The sequence below is a fragment of the Hydra viridissima genome, unplaced genomic scaffold (genome assembly GCF_058129835.1).
Source record: "Hydra viridissima isolate aposymbiotic clone 2 unplaced genomic scaffold, HvirCarnegie_v1 scaffold_12, whole genome shotgun sequence".
Classification (NCBI taxonomy): Eukaryota; Metazoa; Cnidaria; class Hydrozoa; order Anthoathecata; family Hydridae; genus Hydra; species Hydra viridissima.
The window spans coordinates 6,727,741-6,739,002 of NW_028324311.1; the positions used below are offsets into that span (position 1 = coordinate 6,727,741).

An 11,262-nucleotide genomic window follows, 5' to 3' on the forward strand; every position below is an offset into this window, starting at 1 on the left:
AAGTTTTTTCTGGAGATTTGAAAATGTTTAATCGAGGGCTTTACTATAAAATTAATAAGGACAGTCAGGAATGATAATGATTCATAAGGCTTTTGAAATATTCTGAGAACCACTTAAATGATTGTGATAATTTTTTTAATTTTAAAGCAAATTTATCTCCAGGTACAGTAAAACTTTTAGAAAACACCTTCAAGCTGATCACAAAATTTTCTGAATTTAGTGTGGGCAGTGCAGACACGACTTATGAGCTTTTGGACAATAGTTTTTGTAAAAGTTCATTAGACCACGACACTAATTTGGAATGCGGAGCTGAATGATGTCACATTTTATCAACAACATCTTCAATTCAATGTTTCAAATTTTCAACGTTTTGATTAGGGGTGGGAGTTAAGGTAAGTTTTAGTCTAACTAAAACTAGCCGACTAACATTTTAGTCTAACTAAAATCAGTCAATTAACTTACGAGTCAAATTAAATTGTCGGCTAAATTTTTTAGCGTAACTAAAATTAATCGACTAACATTTTAGTTTAACTAAAATTAGTCGACTAAGAATTTAGTCTAACTAAAATTAGTTGGCTAAAACAAGATTTAGTGCTTAAAAAAACAGATTAACCTATTCCATGAAATTTTATGAACATAAAATGAATTATGACAAATTAATCAATTTTTAAAGACTTTCATCAAAATTTATTGTTTTTAAGAAATTTAAAATACGTAATATTATTTGTGACTATTTGGTAATAAAAATGTTTTGTTTGTACCTAGTATTGCCCAAAATTTTCTTTTATTGAACTAAATAAAAATTAGTTTGTTAGCAGAAACAACTCCGTCAAAAACAGCTGATGTTTTATACCGAAAACATAATTCGTTATTAGCATTTTAATGATAATTTTTAAAAGAAAAATAAAATTGAGAGTTGAACAAAATATATATTCAATTGCACAATATACGAATAATAATAAATATTAATTCCTAACTGTTATAATCCTATTGCTTTCACTGTAAATATCTGCGTTTTTATGAATGTAGGAACGAAATAAATTACCTATTATTACTTTAAAAAATCATTGCAGGTATCATATAAATGAAATCCGAAAATGCTTCTGCACATAACACACATTTCAAAAACAAGGCGCCATTTTTTTTTTATAAATTGATTTCACATGTGCTTTTTAATTTATAATTCACTTTAATTAGAAATTGAAAAAATCCAGATCTGAAATTAAAATTTAATTTTCAATGAAATTTAAAACAAGTGCTTAACATTAACGGGGAACAAATTAGATAAGTTTTATTACAAAATTTCAAGTGTCTATGTCGCAAACCTTTCTCCAAAAACCTAAAAAAAATCTGAAAATTGAACCTTGAAATAGATGCTCTGCAGATAAAAATTGCAACTTACAGCAACTTGTAATTAAAAACATGGCGCTCAAACCACTTCACAACTAACACATAATAAGATTTTAAAAAAGTATTTTTTGGGTAACAGTAGCAACATATTTTTCACAAATTAAAAATTTAGTCGACTAAATTTAGTTAGACTAAAAAGTTAGTCGACTAATATTAGTTGCGGATTTTTTAGTTAAGTTAGTTACAATTTTTAGTTTTGGTCACAACACTAAAAATTATAACTAACTTAACTAAAAAATCTTTTTGATTCAATGTGGCTCGTTTGGTGGAGTCATGTTTTTTTGGGACATAATCGACGCCTTTGTTTAAGATTCTATTACATTACACTCTGATTAGACTTCCATACTATTCGATTACTGACAGAGTTCAAGATCAAGCTAGAAGACGGGCGGATCATGTTGCTTTAGGATTATAAACATAAGTCGCTTTTTTAAACGTTTTTTGCACGTATCCGTTCGTGAAAAGTGTTTTTTGAAATCAGACGAGGCTTGCCAAACCATAACCTCTTGCCAAAAATTTTGCTTTTAACAACTTTTAGCGAAACGTCAGGTTTTGTTTTTTTTGGGATCGTAAAAAAACCAGTGTGTTTAATCGATTAAAATGTATTTTGATTCCTTTAAAGATTTTCTCGAAGCAGTTTTCAAACTCGTTTTTAGACTTTACGGAGTTATTGTAGGGATCTTTCAGAGAATTTCTATTTCCTGTATATCTTATAGTCATACCTTTTTTTTTTTTTTTTTTTTTTTTTGAGTTTTTGAATTGTCAATTTCGCAACACGAATTTTTTTAAAATATTTTTCCGATATCCTGAACGGAGTATTTGGATTTGCATTGGTCCTCCTGATCATATTTTGATAAACTTGACGAAAATCTTTCTCGGTTTCTCAACTATCTTTACAATCTGGGACCGGGATCTAGGATCTATAAACTTTTTTCTAGCGAGCTTATTGGAACATCACAATTTTAAAGCGACTCGTCCAAAATGATTTTTCTCGCTTCTACTTGCAAATAAATTTTCTTTGTTTACAATCAATTTTTTTAAAACTACCGATATATTATTTGAGAGGTAGAAAAATTTGCTTTAAATTACTTATAAAAATACATCAAAATGAACTAAATGCCTCTCAGATTATTTCAAAAACCCAAAATCTTTATTTTTTCTAGGAAATATGGCGATTTCTATAACATATAATAGACAATTTATTCAACAGTTTTAAATATCTTTGTAAATTTTCTAACTTTAAACTCAAAAACTTTGTTTAGTCGATATTTGCTCCCTATTTTCATTTGAAAGAAGTTGTCGCAAAGACAATTAAACCAGAATGTTTTTTTTTTTTTTTTTTTTGAAATAACAAAGTTTCAACTAAAAAAACAGCATCATGTCTCAAAGTTTGACTATGGTATCGTCTTATTTTTTTACGTCACACCTAAATCTAACTCATACCCTCAAAAAGTTTGAAAAATAAAGATTTTCTTAATATTTATTTATGACCGCATGTTAAAAGTGAAATATCGCGGGTTGAATAATTTTCAGGATTTTCCAACTTTAAGCCCAAAGATTTTTTATGACACATAACTCACCCCTGAATAATTTTTGGATATTGGACTTTGAGCTGACCCGAGAGCGCCACCTATCTAGGGTGAAAGTAGACATAGTCCCACACCCAGGAATGTCAATTTTGAAATCAAGTAATGACGTCCGCGGAAATAAATTGGATTTGAAGTCAAAAATCATACTAAAAAAGGACTAGCAGGTGTAACATACAAAAATGCCTATAAATTTTTTTTGGTAGTTTAGATATTACCCAAAATGGGCATGTATACTACCCATATGTGTGCCAAAATGTGTATAAAATTTCAGGCCAAAATATTGCTTACTTTTGAAATTATGGCAATTCCAGTTTTCAAAAACCTCACTTTTTGCCAATGTCACCATGTAAAGTTACCATCCATTGAGCCACTATCTAAGTTATCCAACAGGCAACACTACACTTTAGCCCTACAGGTTGTGGGCAACAACTTTTGTAACAAAAAGTTTTTTCTAAGACTTAGTGGTAGAGAACTATGTCAAGAAAACTTATCAAGTTAAGGGATTTTCCTTTATTAATATAACTCTTAAATCATTATAAAAAAATGAGTATAGCAGCATAGTTGTCCATTTTTTCAAAAAAGTGCATAAAATAAAAGTTGTAGGGCTTAAAAAATTAGAGGGGGTCATTTTTATACAGTTTCCATTAATTTTGTGTTCCACTTGGAGAAATTTTGACAACCTGTGATGTATTTCTAGTTTGGTAAACAAATCTTACTGTCTTACAAATATATGATTGATTTTTCTAGTCAGCTTGAAAAAAAAGTTAAATTCGGAACTGCTTAGGAATTTTGGACAGTTATTTAAGTTCAGTAATTTTATTAAGTAAAATTTCAATCAACTATTGAAATGACTAATGTTATAAAATTTATCTCCATTGTTTTAAATTGCCAACGGCATTTTCAAGATTTACCTAGCTACGATTTTTAACAGAACTTCATTAAAGTAAAAAAGTATTTAAAATGGCTTTAACATCTATTTTAATTCTATAAAAAAAAATTTAGGCATTATTGCAAATTTTGCAAAACCATGAAAATTGAAAAATTGACTTGTGTTCTTAACAAGTTGATCTCTGTTTACACTTTTGTTTTCCTTGAAAATTTTCACATTATTCTCAAAGAACTTATTAAGTAATAAGGTAAGAAACATTTGAAATTTAACATTAAAATGAACAGTGATACTTTCATATTTTTTAGTCAATTTTGTAATGTTGTTTTATATTGAAGGTGACTCCAAGTTGTTGTTCACTAAGACTTGCATTGTTTTGCCGTAAATTCAGTTGTCAAAGTATTTCGCTTAAATCACCGGCAATTTTCAAGATAAAGGTATGAAATTTTGACAGCAGTTTACGGGATAATAAAGAAACATATTTTATTTTATAAATTTTTTTGTAGGACTTAGTTTTGGTCCAGTTTTATTACTTCCAATCTTATTGCTCTGTTAAGCACTTAAGTTTAACCCAAATTTGTACACTTCACAATTACTTTAAGTACATTAGTTATCCATATAAATCAAAGATTAGTATATTTAATTGTTTGCATTGTATACTATAAGTAAGTGAAAAAAAACTTTTTAATCAAATTAAAATCCCTTAGGGGCTAACAGAATGTTTAAAAGTTGCACTAAAATATTTATAATTATGCAAAGATTGATAGATTAGGTATTTCCTTGAAACTTTCTTTTATGTAAAATTAAAAAAAATATTTCTCTCAGCCAATCAAAATGCCGAACCACGCCAGAACTCATGAGGAAAATCAGAAAATTGTTTGCCTGATTTGTCTTAAAAAGTGCTCAAGACAACTGACAGCATTTATGTGGGAGCAAATCAGCAAAATCTATGGAGTCAGTTTTGATAAAGCTGATTCTCACATTCCTCAAGGTAATGTAGGGTTGATTTTAATTGTATGTATATAGGGAAATCAGTTTTATTGTGGTATTGCAATGAAATTAAAAAGCTTGCTTGCTTTTAATTGATTTATTTAAACTGCCTGTTCTCATAAAAACCACAGTTTTACTAGCAAAACCATTGAGGTACAGCAATATTTCTCTGACTTATGAAAATCACTTTTTATGCTTAAAGGTATTTGTGAAGCCTGTAGAACAATGATGAGGCGTAAAGGTGAAGGGCAAGATATCACTCTTCCCCTTCTGTTTGACTTCACAACTATTTCTGTCAGAATAGATACACGAGGTCATGTCTGTGATTGCCTCTTGTGTAAAATTGGACGATTACAAATGAATGAAAAGCATCCACTCGATGAGACAAAAGCTGAAGAAAAAAACACTCCTTTGAGATGCAATGATTGCCTTAGTCCAATTGGTAAAGGTTTAGCACACACCTGCAACCAGTTTACCTTTAGAGAGAACCTTAAGGGTTTGGCAGCCCGAGATGCAATGGCTGCCGAACAGATTGCTGCCACTGTAATCACAAACAAGGAAGCCTCACCCCATGGGACTGTTCGTCTTTCTAAGGCTTCTGGAGGTCATGCATTTCCCATTACGCCAGGTAATTAAAAATTTATTACTATATATAGTACAGAGCTCACAACAAGTTATTATTGTTCAAAATTCACCATAATTGATTGTTTTTTTACTTGCAAGTATCATCAGAATTTTAGTTTTTGAAGGAACTAAATAGTGGCTTTAGTTTTCAGCAACAAAAACTGTATTTAGAAGTAAGTTATCTAAAATATTCTAATCCTTTAAAAAAAAAGAAATTCCATTTTAAGGCCCAAGTGGAGCTTCCTCAAAACCTGCTTCTTCGTTTTTGACTACTCAAGACCTTGTGAATGTTCAACTGAATACTGGATTGTCCAATGTTGGCATCAAGAGATTGGTCAGTACAGTTAACCAAGCATCAGTTGGAAAACTAGTTGAGCCTAACTTTGCATCAAAGTTCCTAGCTGTTGGGCAACAGCTCAGTGAGTTCTTCACACACACACAAATCAAGGGGTCAAGCACTAAAGGGGACTCTAGAGATTTTACAGTTGCTCACTGTAAGAGCTTGTCGGATCTTCTCAACAGAGTTCTTACCTCTCGGAATTTCTTCTGAGCCCCTGGTCAAGCTTGGCATTGATGGAGGCAAGGGGTTTATGAAATTTTGTCTTACGATTGTTGAGAAGAGCTCTGCAGTAAATAAGGAATCTAGAAGTTCACCTGCTAAAACATCCTTGACGCAGCGAGTTGCCAAAGACACTGGAGTGAAACGTCAGATGCTACTAGCTGTTGTTGAAGAGTTTCCAGAAACATATGAAAGTGTTCACCAAGTATGGGCACTTGTTGGTTGTGATGCTGTGAATCTTTTCATCGCATGCGATCTGAAATTGGCCAACATTCTCTGTGGCCTACAGGCTCACTCCAGCTCACACCCCTGTGCCTGGTGTGACATTGATGCAAACAACCTTGAAAATGCAGGAACATTTCGAGCTTTGGGCTCCCTTAGGAAAAGTTTCGAATCTTTCAGGCGGTCTGGTGGAGTGCATACCAAAGCTAAATTGACTGGCAATGTCATCCATTACCCGATCATCAATGGACCAAATGACAAACTCATCTTGGACATCATTTCCCCCCCTGAGTTGCACCTTTTTCTAGGTGTTGTCAACCTTCTTTACAAAATGCTTAAAGGTGTGTGGCCTGAAGCTGAGGCATGGCCATCTTCCCTCAACATTGCTCAGAGTCCTTATCATGGTGGGCAGTTTGAAGGAAATGAGTGCCGAAAATTGCTAAAAAATGTGGACCGTCTTCAACAACTAGCAGAAGCTAACTCAGCATTCCAAGTTCTTGGCTTTGTGGATACACTTCGGAAGTTTGACTGCGTTGTTCGAGCTTGTTTTGGATCAGAACTGAGTTTCGATTATTTTGAAAAGATCCAACAATTCAAGACATCCTTCCTTGCACTTCCAAACTGCCATATAACTCCAAAGTTACATGTTGTGTTTCACCACATCAGTGACTTTATTGATCGCCAAAACTCCTCCCTTGGTCGCTTCAGTGAACAAGCCGTCGAAGCAGCCCATCAAGATTTCGGCCAACATTGGCAGCGCTTCAAGCGATCCACCACCCACCCTGGTTACCCAGAAAAACTGACAAACTGTCTTGTTGATTACAACAGTAAACATCTTTAAACAAAATTTTTGAATCAATTAAGAATCATTTTTGGTTTGATGGTCTTAATGAATTGTAGAAATTTTTCATCAATAATTTTTTTTTGCAGAAACCATATTTTGTTCTCTTAGTTTTTTGAAACTTATTTAAAGAAATAAACTATTTGGAAAGTTTTCAATATAACTTTATAAGCCCAGAATCTTTTTTTTTTTCAAGCTGACTAGAAAAATCAATCATATATTTGTAAGACAGTAAGATTTGTTTACCAAACTAGAAATACATCACAGGTTGTCAAAATTTCTCCAAGTGGAACACAAAATTAATGGAAACTGTATAAAAATGACCCCCTCTAATTTTTTAAGCCCTACAACTTTTATTTTATGCACTTTTTTGAAAAAATGGACAACTATGCTGCTATACTCATTTTTTTATAATGATTTAAGAGTTATATTAATAAAGGAAAATCCCTTAACTTGATAAGTTTTCTTGACATAGTTCTCTACCACTAAGTCTTAGAAAAAACTTTTTGTTACAAAAGTTGTTGCCCACAACCTGTAGGGCTAAAGTGTAGTGTTGCCTGTTGGATAACTTAGATAGTGGCTCAATGGATGGTAACTTTACATGGTGACATTGGCAAAAAGTGAGGTTTTTGAAAACTGGAATTGCCATAATTTCAAAAGTAAGCAATATTTTGGCCTGAAATTTTATACACATTTTGGCACACATATGGGTAGTATACATGCCCATTTTGGGTAATATCTAAACTACCAAAAAAAATTTATAGGCATTTTTGTATGTTACACCTGCTAGTCCTTTTTTAGTATGATTTTTGACTTCAAATCCAATTTATTTCCGCGGACGTCATTACTTGATTTCAAAATTGACATTCCTGGGTGTGGGACTATGTCTACTTTCACCCTAGATAGGTGGCGCTCTCGGGTCAGCTCAAAGTCCAATATCCAAAAATTATTCAGGGGTGAGTTATGTGTCATAAAAAATCTTTGGGCTTAAAGTTGGAAAATCCTGAAAATTATTCAACCCGCGATATTTCACTTTTAACATGCGGTCATAAATAAATATTAAGAAAATCTTTATTTTTCAAACTTTTTGAGGGTATGAGTTAGATTTAGGTGTGACGTAAAAAAATAAGACGATACCATAGTCAAACTTTGAGACATGATGCTGTTTTTTTAGTTGAAACTTTGTTATTTCAAAAAAAAAAAAAAAAAAAACATTCTGGTTTAATTGTCTTTGCGACAACTTCTTTCAAATGAAAATAGGGAGCAAATATCGACTAAACAAAGTTTTTGAGTTTAAAGTTAGAAAATTTACAAAGATATTTAAAACTGTTGAATAAATTGTCTATTATATGTTATAGAAATCGCCATATTTCCTAGAAAAAATAAAGATTTTGGGTTTTTGAAATAATCTGAGAGGCATTTAGTTCATTTTGATGTATTTTTATAAGTAATTTAAAGCAAATTTTTCTACCTCTCAAATAATATATCGGTAGTTTTAAAAAAATTGATTGTAAACAAAGAAAATTTATTTGCAAGTAGAAGCGAGAAAAATCATTTTGGACGAGTCGCTTTAAAATTGTGATGTTCCAATAAGCTCGCTAGAAAAAAGTTTATTAATCCTGGATCCCGGTCCCAGGTTCATATGTTAATGGTTTGATAGGTTGATAAGTTGATAGGTTCATAGGTACCAACCTATGAACCTATCAACTTATCAACCTATCAAACCATTAACATATGAACCTGCATTAGCAGTTTCCTTATTTATTGTTGAAGCATGATGTAGCTTTTTTATTTCAAAAAAAAAAAAAAAAGTTATATATTTATCTATTTGCGTTAATTTCATTATCCAATAAACATTCTTGATTAAACCAAAACCATCTTCGTTTTCAAACTCATGCTTTGTGTTTTATGTAAAAAATCTTTTTTTAGGTCTATAGAGGGGAGAAAGCCCGCCATACTTGCAAGAACCGATTGATCCTCCAAGCTCTAATTCCCTAATCTCATTAGAGCAAACAATGTCTGCAAATGTATGCCATCGCATCACTTATGTTATAGCAAAGGTAAATTTATCTAACTATGAAAGATGAAAAACCGGTGAAAGTAAATTCGGTGGAAGTATATCTCTGGTCTATGATTTAGTTCATGAAACTTTTGTGTTGAAATAATTTCCAAAAAGTGTTCAGAAATTAAAAAAAAAAAAAAAAAGAAACGTAATGGTAAAAATAACTTCACGAAAAAATATAACTTTCTTTTTGTAATTCACTGAGAACAAATATCATTGTTTGGCCCAAAGTTTTGTGGATAAAAATGAGGTTTAAGTCAGTTGAACGTGCCGCGTGAATGGCCGCATTTTCTTGCTGGAAAATCTAATTCTCAGTAGTTAAACCTTCATCAAACTTGTCTTTTTAAAGATCTTCGTGGTTTCTATGCATTCTTTTTTGTTGTAATCAAACACTTCAAGGGTTTTTGCAGAAACGAAATGTGGCTCGTTCCATGACTCATCCTCTTTGTGGCACATCCCTTTTTCGAAGTATCGATTAATAGCAATGCCAAATCATGCCAATAATACTTAAAACTAAATTTTATTTTTTCTTTCGAAAAAGCAATACTTTTACTACTCTGTGTCCCAACTCTTTTTGCTATTTCTTCTTTGTTTATCCTTTCGCGAAGCATTGTAGTAATTAAGTAAAAAATGTTAATTAAAGAAAAAAAAACTTCTATATGGAACGAACGAATCAAAGTGTGTATAAATTTTGAAAAAGTACTTTCTAGAACAATTAGTTCAATATAAGATTTTTAGATTACTTTTAAATGGTTTTTGGAAGGCAAAAGGTAAAAAGCCTCAGAAATAAATACTGCTTCTCATGAAAGATTACGCAACATAAAAGCTAGGGTATTGAATCTATCAAAACATCGATAAAGAGTAGAAGATAATTTAGCGAGATTTAATTTAGAGATTAGTCTATCCCAAGTGGATTCAGAAAAAAATTCTACTAATTCATAATTTTCAACTAATTTGTATCAATTGAAAGATAGTTAGAAGATAGTATTTAGACTTGATGGTCCAAAAAGGAGGATGAAGTGAGAAACCCGGTGATTTAGACAAGTTCAGAAAAAATTAAGTAGAGGTTTGTTACATGAGTAACAAAGTAGAGGTTTGTTACGGAGGTTAAGTAGAGGTTTGTTACGGAGGGTTATAGCTGAAGTGAAATCGATTTTGATTACTAGTATATCAGCTGAAACGAATGAGGCACTGTAAAGAAGAGTTAGCAAAACGGAGCAAAAAGAAATTTTTTTTACCAACGTTGGTTGCTAAAATTTCATCAAAGCATTTCTCTTAGAGTTGTGTTTGACTAAACACTAGAGCTAACCCAACTATATTTTAAAAACAGATTCAACGTTCAAGTCTTTGCTTAAGTTTTCACTTATTGAACATGAACTTAAAATCTCATAAAAATGCATACTACTATTTACAAAACTAAAGATTTGTAAAAGAGCCATCCATTTCCAAACGTCTTTTATAAAGTGGACGAGAGACATTTTGGTTGTGAATGGCTCATATGAGAAACACAGTTTTTATTTTTCACAGTCAGTTTTTGTGGTAGCTTATGAATACCTTATTGTTGAGAAGAGGTGTGTATGACCCGTTAACAACTTCGAATACAAGTTAATGTTTTATATTTTATATGCAAAATGTTTAAAAAAAGAAAAAAAAATGTTAGAAATAAAAGGAAATGACAGAAAGATGAACCAAAGAGATTTTATATCTTCAATTAACTATTTAAGCCGCATAAACGAATTAGTTTATATTATTACCTGAATTTATATCGACCAGATGTTTTTACCGTGAGCGATGAAACATGGACGTCATCAATATATTAACAAATTAATAAAGTTCTGCTCTACTATCATACTTCGCTTCGTCACCAGTTTTTCGAAATAAGAAATTAATAGAGAAATGGCGGCAAGATATTTTACAGTTTTCTTTTCTAAAGATTTTTATTTTCTTTAAGACATATGGTTTTCAAAATTTTCTTTTTTTCTTTTGAGGTGTTTAGTTTTATGGAACATGAAAAATTAATTCCAATTTAAACAAACTCCAAATAAAAACCTCATCAATAGCATTTTAAGGTATATTTTT

At 31.4% G+C, this 11,262-nt stretch overlaps 1 protein-coding gene across 1 annotated transcript; it reads left to right on the forward strand.

Annotated features, from left to right (window-relative positions):
* The first annotated feature begins 4,013 nt into the window (after positions 1-4,013).
* Positions 4,014-6,049, forward strand: LOC149881006 (uncharacterized). The gene is made up of 5 exons (XM_090067915.1): positions 4,014-4,135; positions 4,224-4,322; positions 4,711-4,876; positions 5,078-5,503; positions 5,727-6,049. The coding sequence occupies exons 3-5, from the start codon at positions 4,720-4,722 to the stop codon at positions 6,047-6,049; spliced, it is 906 nt and encodes a 301-aa protein (XP_089924041.1). The 5' UTR covers positions 4,014-4,135; positions 4,224-4,322; positions 4,711-4,719.
* The last annotated feature ends 5,213 nt before the right edge of the window (positions 6,050-11,262 follow it).